The sequence below is a fragment of the Erpetoichthys calabaricus genome, chromosome 6, assembly GCF_900747795.2.
Source record: "Erpetoichthys calabaricus chromosome 6, fErpCal1.3, whole genome shotgun sequence".
In the NCBI taxonomy this organism is placed as follows: Eukaryota; Metazoa; Chordata; class Cladistia; order Polypteriformes; family Polypteridae; genus Erpetoichthys; species Erpetoichthys calabaricus.
In genome coordinates, this window is record NC_041399.2 from 161,879,112 (window position 1) to 161,900,447 (window position 21,336).

General features: G+C 37.5%; 1 protein-coding gene across 1 annotated transcript in view; it reads right to left on the reverse strand.

The window, feature by feature from the left end:
• The window catches only part of reck (reversion-inducing-cysteine-rich protein with kazal motifs), a 247,542-nt gene that overhangs the window by 82,464 nt on the left and 143,742 nt on the right, over positions 1-21,336 (reverse strand). Inside the window, exons 9-12 of the mRNA XM_028804063.2 lie at positions 19,808-20,075; positions 9,419-9,598; positions 5,808-6,020; positions 1,437-1,573 (exon numbers count right to left, since the gene is read on the reverse strand). Of these exons, the coding sequence (XP_028659896.1) occupies positions 1,437-1,573; positions 5,808-6,020; positions 9,419-9,598; positions 19,808-20,075 (798 nt within the window). The remainder of the gene's footprint in view (positions 1-1,436; positions 1,574-5,807; positions 6,021-9,418; positions 9,599-19,807; positions 20,076-21,336) is intronic.

The window sequence follows — 21,336 nt, forward strand, 5'->3', positions numbered from 1 at the left end:
GGACACAGTACGCTCTGGATGGGGCACTACTCAAAATTGTCTGTGATTTTCAGTTGCTGACTTTGTTTACATACTCTTAGCTAGTCTGGGCAGTTCTCATGAGCTCCCATAACAGCCACTTGTGTAGTCTGACATTGGCTCAGCAGACAGCGGCTCAACCAGAGTGGTCTGCCACTCAAAAACCAAATGGGTGCGATTTTGTCTTAAGTTATAAATGTGGGGCTTGTGTGCTGACAACCAATAAGTGTTCACCTGGAAGTATAATACACTCACTGCAGCCATGAGGAAAGAATGTGGGTGTTCTGGACCATGTAAATCAAAAGAGATACTTGTCTCTCTGATGTTTTGTGATTGTTGCACCATAATACAGATAAATAAATAAATAAATAAATAAATGGGCAGAGACTGAAGGTGAACTTGCAATACCTGGAAGGCCTTCATACAAGCACCAGGTGCTGTCAGGCAGCATATTAATTGACTGTCTACATGTGATGAGCTCTCAATACTTTGGAAATTTGAAACAATGCAGAGACTTGTGTAGATACTAATGCCCTGTAATTCCTAGTTGTTTAATCTGAAATCCTCAAGGCGACAAGATTCAGATGTTATGTTTGATATCACCTTGGACTAGCAGTTGTGTATTGTGCCAAAGCACACCATTAGGCATCTGTTTGACTCCTTGCCAGCTCATTGAGCTTCTTGTATCATCTAATATTCTCTACCGAACACTAATAAACCTGACATGGAGGCCGATTCTGTGCAATAACATCTGTTTTTGGGATAATTTCTTACTGACAATATCACCTGTTCTGTGCTCTAGTTTTTGTAAAAATTGTTCCACTGCTTCTTGGAACAACAAAGTTAACAGTAGATCAATGCATTAAAATATATACTTAATATTGATGTATTGCTCCAGGCTTTAATTTTATGAATTACTTGTAAAGGTACTGGAGTAATGCTCCACACTGACCATCTATATGAAAAAATGTTATTGGGAAGGGTCGTTGTCAAAATCAGCCAGGTTAATGATAACAGAGTATGTTGTTTTCTTAATTTCACATCATTTACTCAATTTAGTCATTCTTTCAGTTCTTTGTTTGCTCTTTTTTAAATTTTAAAAGAAGTTATATACCTATTAAGTGTGATCAGTCACTTAATCAGTCTGTACGGCAGACATCAAGGATCTTATTAAATCACATCATTCACTAACAATGTCATTATGAATCACTTTACTGTGAACTATCGTGCTAGGCTTGGTGTTCTTTGATTTTTGCTGTGTTCTGAATCTGACAGAGTAAACACGTACCAGAAACAAATGTGCACACCCAAGCCATTGTGATACTGGCTTCTGCCTTTCTATCTGTAAATACTTTTTTTTTTTTAAAAAAAAAAGCTGAAATAAAAATTTTTATAAGAGAGGAAAAAAAATAACTTACTGAGGTATCTCTCCAAAGGAATACAATATTCTATATCATCAGTTGGAGACAGAAGGTCACAAATAGTTTCTGGTGTCTGGCCTTCTGGAAATTTGCTGTGATCCCCACAATTCTCCAGCATAAATATGCAGTCTGATCTGTAGAGATACAGTAAATGGCATACAATGGCATGAACGTAAAAATGTCAAGGGTTTGGAAACAGTCATTTAACTATAATTTAAGAAACTGACAGAACATTTCACATTCATTGCAGTCACGGCAGACCATCGTTCCAAAGCAGAATACTGAAAAAAGAAACCTCAAAACAAGGCCTGAATAAATATATACAATATATATCAAATTAATAATTAAGACACATAACAGCAACACAACTGGATAATATAATACATTATAAAGATAGTAAAATACTTTTCAATATAAAGAATATAAAACTAGATACACAATAATATACAATTGTGTTGCATAATTTGTGATGTTTTCAGATGATAGATTCAAGTGAGACATGGTGGCACAGTGGGCATCAATTCACCCTTATAACATTTAATCCAGGTTTGAACTTCTGACATGCTCCTACTTTTCCCCCAGGTTTTATTTCCCCGTAATTCATAAACAGAAATGGGTACGGCTGAAGGCCCAGAGACCTCCCTCTCTGTAGCTCCACCACTATAACTCTAATGAAAGCCATTGTACTACTGTCCATGATGTCACTAATGATTTTATTTATGCAATACTAGCATTTTTTTTAAATCTGAGGAACCATAGGATGTGTTAAAAAATGTGCTGTTATTACCTGAACAGTTTTTTCTTAACCAAATGACAATGAAAACTGCATTGTTATAAACTCTGAAATTGCCTCTCAGTGTTCTTCTGTGTGTCCTGGACGTGCGTGAGTGTGTGTTCCTTTGTGAAGCATGGGCAGAGAGCAGGCTGATGTAATGAGAGAGCTAAGCTGAGGGAGCTCTCAGAGTTTTGACCTAAACTCCATGCTATAATATATGATAGGCAAATCTACAATGAGCTCGGAGTCGAGTTGGTTAGTGCCTTGCTCCTGGTGCAGGCAGGACAAGCTGTGGACATACAGATTTCCAGAACTGCTGTATTTAATGAAATGAAAACACATTAATAAATACCAAGCTGAAAGGACCAATGGATACAGAACCTATGGGTTTTGGGGTAATTCTTCAGATCCTTGACCACTGCCTCACTGTTATGTTCTTTTGACCATCCATTTTGCGAATCTGCTTTTCAAGTAACTGGGTCATAGGGAACAATAGTGTACAGTACCCTGACAGAACTGAACATAAGGCATGAATCGGTCCCTTATAGGATGTTATTTCATTTTAGAAAGACTGATGCAAATAAACTCTCATTAAGACCAAACGCAGAGTCACCAACCAACCTAACAGCAAACACAACTGTGGAATGAATGTTGTCTTACGATCTCAAATTAAATAAATCAAAATACAGCCCTAATTCAAAGAAAGGAACAGTTTGGAAAATGCCAATACAAACAAAAAGGAGAGATATTGAATTTTTTTTAACTTGTTTTTAAAGACAGCATAAAGACAAGGCACTTGATGTTTTACCTAATCAAATGCATTATTTGTTTTGAAGACATATGTTAATGTGAAATTTTTGAATGAAACAAATTTCAAACAATTTGGGACAGTATAGCTCAGGACTAATAATGGCGTGACAAGTTGAAATAACAAGGTGATGTGAAGCAGGCGAGGCAACTGTGTTCTAGAATATAAGGAACCTCCAAAAAAAAGGCCAAGTCCTTCACAAGCAAGGCTTGGTCGAGTCTCGCCATTTTGCCAATAGATGTGTCAGTGAATGATCCAGCACTTTCAGAACAATGCACCCCAAAGGCAAATTGGTAGGATTTTGGGCATTTCAACTTCTACAGTGCACAAGTCGCACAAGTCTGGTCAAATCTTTATGCATAATGGGCAAGGCCGAAAACCACTTCTGTATGTGCATGATCTCTGATCCCACAGATGTCACTGTCTAAAAAAAAAAAAAAGAACTGTCATGTGTCTGCATTGAATATCATGACCTGGGCATGGGAATACTCAAGTAAACCTTTGACAATGAATACCTTTTGCCACTGCACCCATAGAAGCAAATTAAGACTTAACTATGCAAAGCAGAAGCCTCACTTCAACACTGTCCAGAAGCGCCACTGACTTCTTTGGGCTTGGTCTGGTCTGAAAGTAGCATAGTGGAATTTTGTATAGTGGTGCGAGTCAACATTTGAAATAATTTCTGTAAAAAAACACCCATTGTTTTCTCTGGGCCAAAGAGGAATAATACCATCCAAGCTGGTGGTACCATCCAAAGCCAGCATTTGTCATGGTATGAAGGTGTGTCAGTGCCCATGGCACCTGTAACTTACAAATACGTGAGGGTACTATTAATGGAAAAAGATATGTAAAACTTTGGATCAACAAATGCTGCCATTCAGATGCCATCTTTTCCAGGGACAATAAACTAATCTGTGTTAGAAGTTATATAGGATGTTTTGTCTGAAAATACTTTTCAATAGGAGGTTCTGAATTTTCGAATTTTGTACAGCGTGCTGTAGTCTAGATATCTCAACATAAATTGGACTTCCATGACAAATTTACTTGAAGAATCTGTTTCCAAATTTCAACAAAATCGGTCTACTGGTAGGTGAGTTGTTTCATGTGGACAGACAAATGAATGCAGTAGGAGCTTTTTGCATTGCACTTGAATAAATCAAGAATATTTTATGTCATGTCTTTTCAGGTTTAAAGAATAAATCATTAAAAGTTAAATGCATGGCCACATTTATTTTACATTTATACTGACTTGCTTTTTCACACAAACAGAGAGCACTTACGTGCTGAATCTGCAGGAATGTTTTGTTTTTAAAAAGTGTAGCAATGATTATCCAAGTTCGGAGACCTGCTCGTTACCCAGAATGACATTTCTTACCCTGCTAACATTAAACTCTTCTGCTCTATTAATTAGCCTGCGCCTCGCTTTTACATAGGGCTGAAGTAGTTGTTTTTCTGGTTTATCTATTTAATGTGCACATGCTTGTTCAATGAATGGGAGAATTTTTACTATTAAGCTTTTTGTAAGCACCATGTTTGTGTGGGTACATACTGTAACAATCTTAGAGTGGATGCTACAGGGGACTGCCAAGATGAAAAATTGAATGCAAAAAATATTGTTTTCCTTCTTGGCAGTTTTAATCATACAAAATAGGCTGAGAGTGGTTAATTTCAGTGGCAGATGGTTATATCTCATTATTACAGTATTATCATCATACCAGATTTTTTATATGTTGCATTTTCATGTTCTTTCTTATGTTACAGTTGGATTTGCTACCTTATAATGCAGAAGACTGGGTATGAATCCCAGTCCAAATGCCCTGTGAGTACAATATTCACATTTTTCTTACATTTCTATGATTTTTCACCTGGTGTCAAGGGTGTGATTCTTCTCACAAAAACAGGCCTAAGTAAATCAATCGTGGGACAAGAGAGTGGTAGACGAGGCCTGGGGCTTTCTCAGAAGTTTGGAAGTCATCGACCTGGACTCATGTCCCCCAGTTTACTTCACAGAGATTTCTGCTCGTTATCACCTTTAAAGAAGCTTCTTTGGACTGAAGAGTCGCTACATATGACCATGTGTAAAACAGCACTTGCTACTATTTTTGATTATTTGACTATTTTGATATACTTTGTTAATCCCCAATGAGAATTTTTCTTTTTGCATGAACTTTGGGGGACATAGCACAGGGTCAGCCAGTGTACAGTGCCCCTGGAGCAATTTTGAGGTTAAGGGCCTTGTTTAAGGCCCCAATGGAGTAGGATCCCTTCTGACAGTAATGGGATTTGAAACAGCAACCTTCCAGATACCAGTGCAGATCCTAAGCCACAAAGCCACCATGCCACCCTTTGTTAACCATCTATGCAACTTCAGTGGTGTCTCAGTGCATCTCATCATTTATCCTTCTGGCATTAAACAGAGTTTCTTCCACCTACGAACCCTGACACTTGCTTCAGTTTTCTTGAGCTTTATTTTACATTGGGTACTCCCTATCATGTTCAACAGTCCAAAAGATGAGTGTTAGGTTATTTGTGACTTTAAGCTGGCCCAGTCTAAGGGAGTGTGGGGGCACCCCAAAGCAGATGGGTGCTCCACACACCAACCTTCCCCTGAAGCTGGCAGAATTGATTTTAACCCATTTTTTATAGTCCTTTAAGGGGAATAATGTCTTTGCTATTAAAATCCATAAAATGGCCAAAGCTGATTAGTTCATTAATTTGTGAGGAACTAAATTCCCAATTAGAAAGGAAAAATCTAGGAGTTGAATATCCCTACAAAGTGACTCACCTGCAGATTACACTTCCCCGAGATTTGCTGTGGCATGGCTTAATCTGAAGAGAACATGCAACCGCCTTCCACATCTCTGGCTTACATTTCCGAATGTCCAGGACGGGAATGCTCATCAAGCGCATCTTGATGCTTCCCTTTTCCCATAGTTTCATATCATTCCGGGCTCCCTGGTCTGACTGAACATTACAGCTTCGGAACAATTCTGTAGGTCTTTATAAAAAAAAAGAAAAAGAAAGGATGAGGAAACTGAGTAACTGGACAGAAGCACTAAGTTAAGCAGAGGGATACGAAATGCCACATTTACATATTAGCTTATATTAGTTATATATTATTATTATATATTATATATATATATATATTATATATTTAATATTAGTTATATATTATATTAGTTAACATTAAACAAAGTTATTGTCTGTTTTACCTGCATTTTTATCACTCTTTAATTTAATATTGTTTTTTATCAGTATGCTGCTGCTGGACATTGTGAATTTCCTCTTGGGATTAATAAAGTATCTATCTATCTATCTATCTATCTATCTATCTATCTATCTATCTATCTATCTATCTATCTATCTATCTATATCTATCTAGCTATCTATCTATATCTATCTATGTGTTATGTGTCAAGCAGAAAACCAAAAATGGAATGTTTCTGAATGATACAGTGGTGGAAAATTATTCTTCTATTGGCGGTGAATACTGTATACCGCATCCACCAATGGAATCTTCTATTAAAAGTTCAAACTTTTCAGCTGTTACTGTCATTTCTCAAAGACCAGTCAGAAGTTTGCATTTTTTTAATGCTGAAGCTTGAACAGCTAGTTGTTTTAGTAGAAGAACAGCCTCTGCCATTCAACAGCTCAAAAACTTTAGAAAGCTGACCAAAAGGAACGATGCATGGACAATGAGTGCTACTGAACTTAACACATCAAAAAGCATTTTTTATTTGTAGGTTAGCTGATAAAGTCATCATTGAGGGCTAGCAGCTTTTTATAGTTAACACCATCTGAACATCTGCCTATAGCAAACTTTAGGTTATTAAACATTCTAAAGTTGCTATTTTACCTCAGATGAAAGGTTTTACAGAATGTGATCATTCTAGATGACCTAAAAGTTATATTTGCCATGGCATAGTGACCCCAACAAATCACTACAGCAACATTTACACAAGCCACACCATCCCGTCAAGTAACTTCTTCTGCTGCTTCAGTTATAGTCATTCCATTTTACTTCATGGTGTAGCGTTTTTCTAACCTTAACATGTGAATCGCTTTATCAATATAAGAGCAATAATCAAAATGCTCACATCTCAAAACTCAGGTTTTTCAGCTAAGTATAAATTATGTTCTTAAAGTTGAGCAGTCACATTATGTTTTATGTTTTAATACCTATTTATGTGACCATTTAAAAAAATCACTGCTTGAAACGATCCAACCATTTTTGTATAAATCTCCAGAAAGCAGCAGCTCAGTGACATCACAGGTCTAATGGTCAATGCAGTGGTGTGAGCTATGCCGTCATGGCCAGCCCATCTGCTAACCTATGTTGATTCTTGAGATCTGACGTTTTCCACCAGCTCAATAGCAGACCTGTGATGTCAATGGTCCATTCAACTCCTATAGAAAAATGGCTGCTCACAACGTGTTTTGTTTTAAGGGCCCACATGAAGAAGTACTTTTCGCTTTTGAAGGAAGAAAAATGTGACATGCATGTGTTTATAGAGTTGAGTTTAAAAAACATACAAAATAGTGACAGTAATACAAAATCAGGATTAAATACACCATATATGAAATACAGAGTACATATGCAGTATTTGAAACACATGAAAAAACATATTGCAATGTTTAAATTCTTGTTTATGTTTAAAAGAACATTTTTTCCTTCCTCATGTTTATGTTTATTAATATTGTGATAAAACAGGCTTTTGCCTAAAGGTGCCCATGGGAAGAAAAGTGAATTGCTCTGGACTCGCAATAGAAAGCTGTGGTATAGCAGATCCACAGCTCAGAAAAAATGGCTATTTTAATAAATAATGAATGCGAGTGGGGGCAGGTGTGAGCGATCTGCTGGGAAGATGCCCCGTCTCCGGGTTGGTACAGGCAGTCTGATTGCCTTGCTATCATACCTGCAACTGCTCCCCCAGTCTATAATGGGGAGTTTAAGAAAGAAAGGAAAGAGAAACAGAACAAAGGAAGGAGGATCTGAGGTTAAAGGACGGAGAGAAAGGCAGGAGCAGTGGTGAACCGGTGCTGACCGAAGCAGGCTGAAGGAAATGGTGCCCGAGGAGGTAGCGCTTGGCCAGCGCTCAGTAGGTGGCATGAGGATCACTCCTGCTAAGCAGAAAGGAGCAGGAGTGATCGTTAAGGCCAGGAGAATCCTCTCGCCGGGTGGAGCCTGGATTGGCAGCGGTGGGCCAAGAGCAAGGTTCCAGTAAGTTCCCGGTAGAACACCGTGGACTGGGTGGCGTGGATACGGGCCATGATTGATAGGTGTCTTCACCTGTTGGTAGATGTCTCTCTGTGCTGCGAGGTCCTAGAAGGATAAGCTGGAGAGGCATTGGTTTTTAAAAGGGAAGCACTGGGGACTGAGCATTTTAAGGAAGACTCTTATCTGAATTTTAACATCTTTCTTAACTGATTTTTTTTTCTATTTATTTATTTTAACCTCCATCAACACTTGTTTGATGTTTTTATGAATTATTTATTTATTAACTTTTGAGCACTGAACCTTTTGGACACTATTTGGATTTGTGATTTTTTTTAATAAAAGCACTGATCACTTTTACACCATCCCCTTGCTTGGTGTGTTTTGTCCTCATCGGCTCAGCTACGCAATCGACGGTGTTATCATGGAAGAGGAAGCAAGGAGCCGACCCGCACCGTCACAAAAGGATATCAGTTTGAAGATTTATTCTGTGGTGAACTGCTGGTAGTGAGCTGCAAACCCATGTTCTTTGGCTTAGAGACGAGCACTTTGCAGTGGAAGCTAAATGAAGAGCTCCATCTGTCAGCATCACAGAGCACATCTCTGACCACCACGAGCGGTGTGCTTCCCTGGAGATATCAGCTGATTTCTCTAAGTCATTCCCTATTCTTCTGCACAGCATCACCACTACAATCCACCTGTCCACACTGCAATTCATACCCTTGTATCCTCAATTGAATTGCTGTGGACTTACATCATGAAGCATCTCAATCTGAAGATTTGCAGTCTAGTGAACTGCTATTGGTGAGATGCAAACCCATGTTCTCTGGCTCAGAGGCGAGAGCAAAATGAAGACTGCCATCTATTAACCGAGCAGAGCCCGTCTCTGACCACTGTGAGTGGTATGTTTCCCCAGCTGATCTCTCTCTGTGTTAGTCACCACCTTTTCTGCACAGTGTCACCGCTACAGTAAGTAAATATGAACCTAAGGTAGAATTTCATGGGTGAATGGATGGTGCAGAGCTGGCAAGAAAATCTCACCATTAGGTAAGGACTGAGTGCCCAGGTTGAGTTTGTAATTAGACAGGTAGGCCTATTTTTGGAGTTTACCTTATATGTCTCTAGAAGGATACAGTACATGTGACGGTCTTAAAAAGAGGAAGAAGAAGAGAAAACATTACCTGTTGTTGAAGTTTGTGCAGTAGGACAGGTCTTTGCAGCCTAGCTGGCAGGGCTCTCTCACATCAGCTAAGCAGGTTAACATGGAGGCTTCCACTGTATTGTATTCACAGAGGCGATCAAACTCCAGCCAGCTTTGTGTGCTGCCCCAACTGGAGCTGTAGAGCTTATTACACAAATCCCTGAGAAAACATTGAAGATAATCACATTAAACTCATATCTATAAATATCCAGAAAAGCAAATGGAAAAATCAGCACTGAAACATTGCACAGCAGATGTTGTACATGAAAATTTCACACTATTAGCATTTAGCTTATCACACGCCCCACCAGAAAATGACAACAAACTAAGAAGTCTGCAGCTGACACTTTTGTCAACCTGGATCATATCTCGCTTTCCTGAAAGCCAGTTCCTTCTTTGTAAACACACCAGATAACCTTATCTGGACTAGCAAGGAGAGCTGCAAACTAAAAAAAGATGGATTGCTTTTCATCTAACATCTGCTTTTAATTAAAACTTTTACTGACACCGAACTGCAGATGTGCAACACAGGAACTTCTTCAAATGTTCCAACTGCAGTCTCAAAAAAAAAAAAAGCCTGCATTCCCTGGCAAAGGATGAGGGAGACATGTGCCTTCTAGCCTGTTTGTCTGCTAGGTTTGCTCTGACCTGAATTATGCCACTTTTGATGGAAAATTCCCAGACCAAATGGAGAAGCAGGTACTATTTACACAATAAGCAAAAGACTGCTGCCTGACTCTTTGGTCAGAATGCAAGCAAAGAAGTCTACAATGGGGTGGACAAAGTTTTTTTGTGGTAGAACGACCCATTCAGCGGACTGTATAAAATCTAGGTATACCTGTGAGCCCAGATAATCTAGTATGCGTTAATGACAAACATTAACTTTTAAAGAACTAGATCCATTATAGTTTGTATATTGCTCCAGCAGAATCATAGATCATCTGGCTCTAGATATAGTACTGACCCACAAGGACAACAGGAGAGGGAATTGTGTGTGAATACTACTTATAGATTAGTTAAGCATTTAATACAGGGATCTCAAACTCCAGTCCTGGAGGGCCACTGTGGCTGCAGGTTTTCATTCTAACCCTTTTCTTAATTAGTGACCTGTTTTTGCTGCTAATTAACTTCTTTTGAATTAATTTTAATTGACTTGCTCTTGAAGTCTCAGACCCAATAATTGTTTATTTTTCCTTAATCGGCACTCAAACAATAATGAGATACAAAATGAACCAAAATATGACCAGCAAACTATGACATTATACAATGTCTGAAAATAAAGAAAGGTGACGGTCTCAGGAATGCTGATCTGCTCAGGTCCCAAGAACATTTTTAACATTGCTCTTAGAAAAGAGAAAATCAACAATTTCGGAAATGTCTGCTATTGCACAATGAGAGCAGCAACAAGCCATGGAATTAAAGAATGGGTTTAATTAACAACAAGAATCAGAGCCTAATTAAGCAACTGGTCGGAGTGAAATTGGTTGGAGTTTGAGGACCTGACTTAGTTGGTCTTCTGTTGGGTTACTCACTTCACATTTCACTTCTGTTTAAAGAAAGAAATCAAGCAATTCAGAGGAACGATGAAGAAATTCCAGGGAACAAATCTTAAAAAAAAAATCAATTAAAATGAATTCAAAAGAAATTAATTGCAGTAAAAGCAGGTCACTAATTAAAAAAAGGGCTAGAATGAAAACCTGCAGCCACTGCTGCCCTCCAGGACTGGAGTTTGAGATTCCTTATTTAACACAATAAGCCCCTCTAAGATCATCATCAAGCTCTGAGACCTGTGTCTGAACACTTCACTGTGCAGTTGGGTTTTTAAATTTCTGACAGGCAGGCCCTAGGTTGTTTGATTTGGTGGCAACACTTCAAATTCAACACAGGTGCTCCACAGGGCTGTGTTTTGAGTCCTCTGCTATACTCCTTCTATAGACATGGCTGCATGGCTGCACTTGGCTCTAACATTTTCATGTTTGCTAATGACAAAGCTGTGGTAGGCCTGATATTTAATAACAATGAGCAGGCTTACCCAAATGAAGTGGAGTGTCTGGCACACTGGTGTCAGGACAACAGCCTTCTCCTGAATGTCAGCAAGGCAAAGTAGTTGATTGTGGACTTTGGAAGGAAACTGATGAAGCACTGAAACCTTCTCAGTTATTAACAACACTCAGGTGGAGAGGGTGGGCAGTTTCACATACCTCAGTGTCACATCACAGAACACCTGACCTGGTCCAAACACATTAACACCTTGGTGAAGAAGACCAACAACATCTATAACAGCTCAGACGTCTCACGAGTTTTAGACTCCCCTCTCAGTTACTAAAGAACTCATACACATTCACCATCGAAGGTATCCTGACAGAAAGTATTACTACCTGGTTTGGAAATGACATGCAGCAGGACCACAAGGCATTGCAGAGAGTTGAGTGGTGAGGTGAACACGTCAGTGGGTGTGCACTCTCTAACCCAACAATGGCCTCTTCTGTGTGCTGCGGTCAGGTAAATGCTATCACTGCCTAAAGTCCAGTTCAGAGAGACTGAGAAGGAGTTTCTGTCCATAGACCATCATGTGCTTAGAGCTACATGATGCCCTATTGGTGATTCTCTTATATTAAATTAAATTGTACATATTGATTTTCATTGTTCTTTATATTTTTCTTCAAATGCACAGGATTGGAGTTCAGCAACTCAGCATTTCACTATACATTGTACTGTGTGTATAATTGTGACAAACAAGATTTGATTTAAAAATAGTTGCTCCAAGAAGTAGTTTAATTCTAAAACTTTTTATTACAGGTTATTAAGAGCAATTCTCAGACATCAGTAAGAGAGTAATTTTAAAGCACCGTGATTTCACTGTAACACTGTTCTAGTGATGAACATGAAATTGCTTGATTCCATACAAAATGTTAACTTCAGCTGAGATCCTGAATGTCTCAACAATTAATTCCTTGCAGAGATTTGTATCTCTTACTACAGCAATCTCTTTGTAATTTCAACAATTTTCAATTGTGAGAAGACCTACTTGCAAATGTATATACTACCAAATAATAACTGCACACACACAGGAGACTTACAAAGACTTAGAAACAAATCGTGAGTAATGTGCAATCTGTAGAAATCAAGTTGAGAAACTTATGGTAAGCTTATTTTTAAGTTCACTATTGCACTGGAGTTCAGTTATTTCTAGTTGCAAGACTTTGGAGAATTGCTCACATTAACAGCTAAAGATGGTGAAAAAAAATGACAGAATGTGTTCTGTGGCACATAAGGTCCTGAAAGTGAGATTTAAATTTCTGTCAAAGAATGGAAATCTGAGGTGCCATCTGGCAAAGTACACACTTCTGTCTGAAACACTGATCCTTAAAACTGGAAAAATTTAAAGATTTTCACCTGTTGCAACTGAAATTGTAAAGTTCAAAGAATAGAGAAAAACATAATTTAACAAGTCTGTACCAAAAATGAAATAAGCTCACCCAAAAAAGTCTTAATTATTCTTCTCTTCTGATTTGACAAACTGATGCTAACTGCATTTTACTCCTTGTTTTACCAAACACATGGGTTGAAGTACAGGAATAATCGATTTTAGTTGATTCACAACCGGAAATACTCTCTCCACCTAACCTCCTCCTTCAACATTTGCAAATGGATATTGATTTGAACACAGACCTGGGGTCACTACTGAAGATCCACTTTCAGGGATACTGCTGCCAACCAAATCCACTGTTAATTAATTCATCTGGGTGCAAACTCAAATTCTTTAAAATGTACACATAAGACAAATGGAAGTAAGAAGTTTAAAATATAAATACCACTCTATGTGGCAGTGTTACAGACCTATCCTATCCATATGGTAAAAGCTTTCATTTTTTTAATGACACATATCATGGCAACTTATTCTACTATTTATACCAATCAACTCTAGCATCAACTTGCTATATAACTTAACATCCTGTTAGCCTTCTTAATGGCTTCTGAACACTGTCTGGAAGTTGATAGCTTAATAGTCCACTATGACTCCTAAATCACTCATATAAGGTGTAGTTTCGATTTTCAGACCTCCCTTTGTGTATTCAAAACTAACATTTTCACGTCCTATGTGTAATACGTTACATTTACTGACATTAAATTTCATCTGCCACAATTCTGAATGCTGTCCAAGTGCCTCTGTAAGATAAGATACTGCAGCATCATAGCCAGATCTGCCAGGCTGCACGATAGTTTTTACTTTACCCCCAAGCTTTCAGGCTCCTCAACACCATGCAGCCCCCTGGGATATTCCACACTGCCTCAACCACCTCTAAAAACAGAACACTTATACATGCGAGCCACTATCCTGCAAAAACTAGTGTGCATGTAGAAAAAGAACTGAAAATCTCATACTGACCTTTAAGTATTTTGACACTCTTGATATCCTTCTGCTGTGAAACATTCTGAACTGTCATTGTTTACACATGTCTTAACTATTATCATACACTGATAATTTCTGTATTATCTATATCTATTATGTATTTATTATATTACATATCTATTGACTATATTTATGTATCTAGATTGCAAATACCATACATTGCATCAATGCTCATATTGCTAACTACACGTCAATATTGCTGCTACTTCTTTGTCTTGTCTTTGCACGATGTCTTGTCTTGTTTGTGTTTTAATTTTAAAATTTAATTCTATTTTTAATTTATTATTTGCATGTCATGTTGTTACACTGTGGACCCTGAGCTTCGCAATTTCGTCTATCTGTATACAGTACTTGTATATGGTTGAGATGACAATAAAGTTCACTTTGACTTTGATTAATTTTCCTGTGATGCTTGTTAAGCTTACTGGCGTATAGTTGCTTGGATCTATCAATTCACCCTTTTTATATAACAGGGTGATATTTGTCATTTTCCAGTCCTTCAGAATGTCTCCAGTGCACAGTGACTTCCTAAAAATACGCATGTGTCAAGGGTTTATATATGTACTCACTAGTCTCCTTAAGAACCCGAGGGTAAATATTATCTGGTCCTGGAGATTTGTTTAATTTCAGCATATTTAATCTGAGTAGCACTTCTCCCTCTACAATTTCTAAATCACTGAGAACCTCCTTAGTAGTTCCGTTTACCGCTGGGAGGTTATCTATTTCCTCACTTTTTTTTTTTTGCTATTTCAATGTCTGTATCTTTTGATTCTCCTTTATTATTCCTGATGCACTTCACCTCCTCGTTGACTGATCTTTTACTACTAAAATACTGAAAGAATCTCTTTGGGTCATCTTTTGCTTTATCTGTTACAGTATATTCCTCTCCAACTGTCTTTTAGCCTCCTTTATATCATTCTTAATGGTTGCCCTCATGTTCTGATAGGCCCTACGATTCACTTTGGAGTTATTAGTCTTATACATCTTATACAGCTGTTTTTTTCTTTGCAGCGTCTTTTTTTAACTCTTTATTAAACCACTGTGGAGATTTTTAAAATTTCCTATTAATTCCAAATTTAGATATATACCTGTTCTGTATTACATGTAAAACATTTTTAAACCTGTTCCACTGCTCCTTGACTGTCTCCACACTTAAAAGCTTATTCCAGTCTATCCTCCGCAGACTTTACCACATCTGCTCAAAATTTGCCCTACCAAACTTAACCTTAACAGTTTTAGTCTTTGCATCCACACTCTTACAAAGCACAGAGAATTGTATGATATTATGGTCACTTGACCCTAGTGGTTCAATCACCTCTACACCCTCAATTTTATCCTAATTATTACAAAATGCTAAATCTAGACAGGCTTCACCCTGTATTGGTGCTTTAACATACTGTATTAAAAAACAGTCACTGAGTACTTCTAAAAACTCCTACTCATGTGCTCCACTATATGCAAAGTTATCCCAGTTAATATTCAGATAGTTAAAGTCCTCTATGTCGATAATATCCCCATGTAAACTTGCCTTTTTAATATTACTGAAAAAATGCAGAAATTACTGTCTGAATTACACACTCCTAAAATAAGACCACTTTCCCTAATGCTTTCCAGGCAAAGCCACAAGTGCACACTAAGATGGGGCTCATCATCCAGCTGAAGAGGACTTACATTTAAATTCTGTTTGACATAAACAGCAACCCAACCTCCTTTTCTGTTCTGTCTATCGTTTCTAAAAAATGTGTTATCTCTCTATGTTATACTCATCCCCATCATTGTTATTTACCCAGGTTTCCGTTATTGCTATAATATCATAACTATGCTCTGCTATATACAACTCCAACTCACTTGTTTTATTTTTGATACTTCTAAAATAAGGCAAACTATTTATACAGTGATCCCTCGCTATATCGCGCTTCGCCTTTCGCGGCTTCACTCTATCGCGGATTTTATATGTAAGCATATTTAAATATATATCGCGGATTTTTTGCTGGTTCGCGGATTTCTGAGGACAATGGGTCTTTTAATTTCTGGTACATGCTTCCTCAGTTGGTTTGCCCAGTTGATTTCATACAAGGGACGCTATTGGCAGATGGCTGAGAAGCTACCCAACTTACTTTTCTCTTTCTCTCTCTTGCGCTTTCTCTGATCCTGACGTAGGGGGTGTGAGCAGGGGGGCTGTTTGCACACCTAGACGATACGGACGCTCGTCTAAAAATGCTGAAAGATTATCTTCACGTTGCTACCTTCTGTGCAGCTGCTTAGTGAAGCAACATGCTACATGGTGCTTCGTATACTTAAAAGCTCGAAGGGCACGTATTGATTTTTGCATGTTTGTTTTTCTCTGTCTCTCTCTCTCTCTTTGTCTGCTCCTGACAGAGGGGGTGTGAGCTGCCGCCTTCAACAGCTTTGTGCCGTGGTGCTTCGCATACTTAAAAGCTTAACAGCCCTATTGATTTGTTTGCTTTCTCTGTCTTTATGACAGTCTCTGCTCCTGACGCACACTCCTTTGAAGAGGAAGATATGTTTGCATTCTTTTAATTGTGAGACAGAACTGTCATCTCTGTCTTGTCATGGAGCACAGTTTAAACTTTTGAAAAAGAGACAAATGTTTGTTTGCAGTGTTTGAATAACGTTCCCGTCTCTCTACAACCTCCTGTGTTTCTGCGCAAATCTGTGACCCAAGCATGACAATATAAAAATAACCATATAAACATATGGTTTCTACTTCGCGGATTTTCTTATTTCGCGGGTGGCTCTGGAACGCAACCCCCGCGATGGAGGAGGGATTACTGTAATGTGTTACTCATTCTACTTTTATATTTAAATGTTGGGTCAGAAGTTATATTATTATGTGTTTTTATTTTTACACTGTTGTTTGTTCCTCCATGTATAGTTCTAAACCTGGCCTGTCCTAAACTCCCTGCCTGCCATTCCCTAGTTTAAACAATCCTCGACTTACCTACTCATACACCTCCCCAACACATTGGTGCCCCTCTGGTTCAGATGCAACCCATTGCAGTGGAACAGGTTCCATCTGTTCCAAAAGGAGTCCCAATGCCCCATAAACCTATACCCTTCTATCCTGCAACAAGATTTTCATCTTGCCAAGTCAGTTACTGATGAGTAGCTGTTGATGCTTATACTTATTTATCATCCTCCAAAATCATCAACAACATTTACAGCAGATTTAACTGCCGTTTGTGGATCCTTATGTTCTGATCATCCATGTATATTATTACTGGGCAATTTTAACTTTCATACAAATTCAAACAATTGTTTATTTGTAACAGATTTCTTAAATCATCCTTAGTGTTTTGATATTACTCAACATGTGAATTTCTCTACTCTCTGGAAAGGACAAAATTTGGATCTAGTGAGCAGCTTTGGTGTCACACCAGCCAATTTATATGGCACTGACTTAGAATCATAAATACATCTGTCATCAGTAAAACAATGATGTCAAGTCTGAAAGCCTGAAATCTTTATTTTCAAAAGCACAGACAGCCTCATTGTAAGTCTATGGAAAATATAACAATTAGTCATAAAATATTCTTGCACATTGAAGCAATTGATATTGGCAGCTGAAAAACTCCATAAACATAAATACACATGCATGTATTTGTTTGAAATAATTTTTTAACTATTAAATAGTACTACAGTTTTAAAGACCTGAACCAGGAAAAGCACATAGTAAGACAAGATATACAGAATATATGAAATATATGAGATATATGAAATATATGTATTAAAAAGGTGTTTACATGGTACTAATTAGTCACTCATAATTCTTGAGGTGTAATTATATATACTGTATATGGATTTAACTTTTGTTTTTTAGAAATCTTATACTGCATGAACACATAAAAATAATGAAAACAGTTCCAATGATTTTATTTCTTTTTCCATGAAACTGTCAACTACTTTACCAATACATATGTTTACATGGCAAAGTGTTCAATCTATAGACTAGCTGAGTTACAGTGAAAGGTAAGAAGTTTTTGACTACGCAGCCATTCGCCAGATGCATATGATAACGGTAATGGGCTATGTCGTGTTTTTATGTCATCACTACTACAAGGAACAGATACGGGAGAGCCGGCATGAGAAAAGGAGTTGGAGGAAGATCAGAGAAAAGGACTTTTCATGTAATGTTTACAAAGTGGACATTTACAAAGATGCTCTAATGTTTCTATGTTAAAAACAGCTTGTTATGTTACTTGCCTAGTGAAAATGCATCTTGTCTGTTAATGCTTTGGTGTTTGCTTAAGAATTACCTGAATTTTTTTATAATTAGTTTAAGTGGAAAGTGTAATTAACTCTTCTAGAATGTGAGTCTATGGTGTTGCATACATCTGCAAGTTTTTCTTGATAACTGCTCCCATAATGCACGTATGGTTTCAAAAGTTGTTTCTAAGTTTTACAAACATGTAGTGCTGTTGGCTCCCAATTATGTCAGAAGCGTGAGCTAAAGAAGCTTTTTTTGAATCAACTCTGGATGACGGCACAAGAGCATTTCTTATAAGCCCTGTTTCCAAGTTACGCAAGCATATACTTTCTATACTTTCCTGACTCTAATGGCAGAAGCCTATGAGCTCTGAAAGAAATTTTCAGAGACAAGAAAAATATGGTAAATTTACCTTGGAGACAGGATGGTCACATCATACCTAGATAAGCTTGAAAAGACCAGTAAAAGAGCTGACCAGAGAGAGACAGGAGAGGGAAGTGAATCCAAGAATGCTCTGAGTTACTGCTAACTCTTCAAGCAACACAAGAAATAAGCTGCCTGTGAAAAACTAAACATCTAGCAGTACCTGGCTGTATGGTGTTCACACATTATTTTGTATTTCTTTACACATTATCTATTTGTAAAAATGAGTATGGTGGCAAAGTTTGATGCTATCATGAAAAATACCCTCTATCTCCTCCAGGAGGCGCTCTCTTGAAGCACTCAGTCTAACACTGTGTGCTAAGAAGCACCTCTGGGGGTCTTTTCTGCCCAATGTTATCAGGCAATTCAATTCTTCCTTCTGACATATTTGTTAAGCCTTATTTTGCAATTTCTGCACAATGTATATTGATTCCTTTTTATTCATTTTCTCCTTATTTTTTATGTTTCTGCTACTATATGCATCTGCATTTCCCCTTGGGATTAATAAAATGTATCTAATCTAATCCAGATGTAAATCAAAGGGGGAAGTATTGAACTCAACAGTAGCCTGTCCTGACACTGTGAGATGAGTATGGGATTTGGGGCATTTTGTTGTGGTCTCCATAATAAAGAGCGTAAAGGGAAGTACGGTCATCCTATGACCACATCTAGACAAAACACTTGTATCTCTAGTATTACACTTTATAAAACACCTTTCATAACAAAAATCATTCCAAATAAGGAAAGGCAGGACAGAAACCTGCTACTGTGTCCTGTGTCTGTGTATCTGTGTGCCTATATGGTTGCAATGTCTCAGTCATTCCTACAGATGGCGCACCACAAACATTCATAGCAGTGCATCTTATTACTACAAGTGTTTGTGAAGAACTATCTGTTAAGATGACAAATGGAATGTATTTTATTGTTACATGCATTACAAAATACATTCTAACAGATGGTGCATTGTAAATGTAAATGCTAAGGTCTGCTTACTTAAATTACATCCACTCTTAAATGGGTAGCACAGTTAGTTTACCATTAGTCTATGTGGAATAGGAATTAAAACCAACTGAAAACATATAGGGGCAAATGGTGCTCTTCAAAATCCATAAATGACGTTTTTAATTTTTTCTGGACTAATTTCTTCTACTGAGTAAGCAAACATATTTTAATAATAAATACTGAAATGAACAAGAATCGGAGCCAGGAATCCAACCCAATCACCTGGAACCTTGTCACAGCAACCAAAGAAATCATCTAAATTTTCCTAATGTGGGTAAAAAATCATTCTTTTTAAAGTCTACCTGCATATGGTAGTGTTGGCTTTGGAACAGCAGTGCAATTTAGCCCCATCCAGTCCAGTAGAAGGAGATGTGTTAACAGAAACACCTGGGTTACCGGATTTTGGAATTTCCAGAAAACATTGCCATAAAGGGTCTTGAGGCAGAGGTTGTGTTTTACAGCCTTCAATTAGGCCATCAACAATTTCATTTTCAGTCGTCATTGTCATCAAAATTCTTCTGCATGCTGCCTGGCAAGATGGGGTTTCTGCTCTGTCACAGCAGTAAAGACCTGAAAAACACAATAAGCTAAATATAACACATGTAAGCATACAATGGAACACAAGCAGCTCCTGATTACACAGTGAAGGCCAAATCTGTAATGTCAACACTTAATTGGAACATAGAATAAAAATGAATATTAAATACATCGATATTTAGGAATATATCTTGAAACATTTACTGACATGGTATAGTCATTATTTTATGACAGAACCGCATAATGTACTTAATGTATGCAATGCATGATCATTTAAATTTTAGACAGAATGCCTGCTTTTTCCATTAGGAATGCATTAATTGTCATTTATGAAATATTTACGTGTCTTCTGTGGCAGTAATCAATGCAGGACCAAATGACAAGTGTGGACAGAGGAGAGGAGTCAAATCAGGTGGATGCCTGTACTGAATCATAATGCACAAAATTCTCTACTAATAAGGCCTGACTGAGAAATTATCCATAATGAAGGCACACATACTTATATTTTACATTCATTCTCCAAAACTTGAGGCAAAATGTAACTTCTAATGATACTCTACTGTACGACATCATGCAAATTCACTCTGTAATCACATAGAAGTGGGGCTATGGCCATTCAAAATTAGAAAGGTGCATGAACCATTTTTGCACAGTTTTGTTGTGTGGGACTGCTACAGAGTGAGATGAGACATTTCGTCTATCTCCCATGCTCCAAAGAACAATGGATCAACTCTTTTTATCCTAAAATATGCATGTGACAACGCACCAGTGGAAAAAGAGCAGCACTCCTGAACACGAGATTTCCAACAAGGAGAATGTGTGTAGTATTGTTTCACATGCTGGAGAAACTGGAAACCATAACACCTGTAAACTGGAACGTTGTAGCATATAAGAACTGAAAAAGTCTAATATACAGTATGCATGACGTTACTGTTATTAAACTTGGTAATATTAACATAAATTGCATTGGACAAAAATAGGAATTTTGTCACATTATAATGCTAGTTTAAACATAGTCACAATGATTGCATTACAAGTCTTGACACATACACACAAAAATATATATAGATATACATACAAACACACACGCACATTACATATATATAGATATACTGTATATATACAGTATATATGTATATATATATATATATGTATCTACCCTATATATATAAAATACTAAGCCTTAAAGTGCAACGATTTTGTGCAACGATTTTATGTCACATTTTTATGTCACGTTTTTTGTAACGATTTAAATCGGGCTTATTTTAAAACCTTCATATATATATTTGGTATC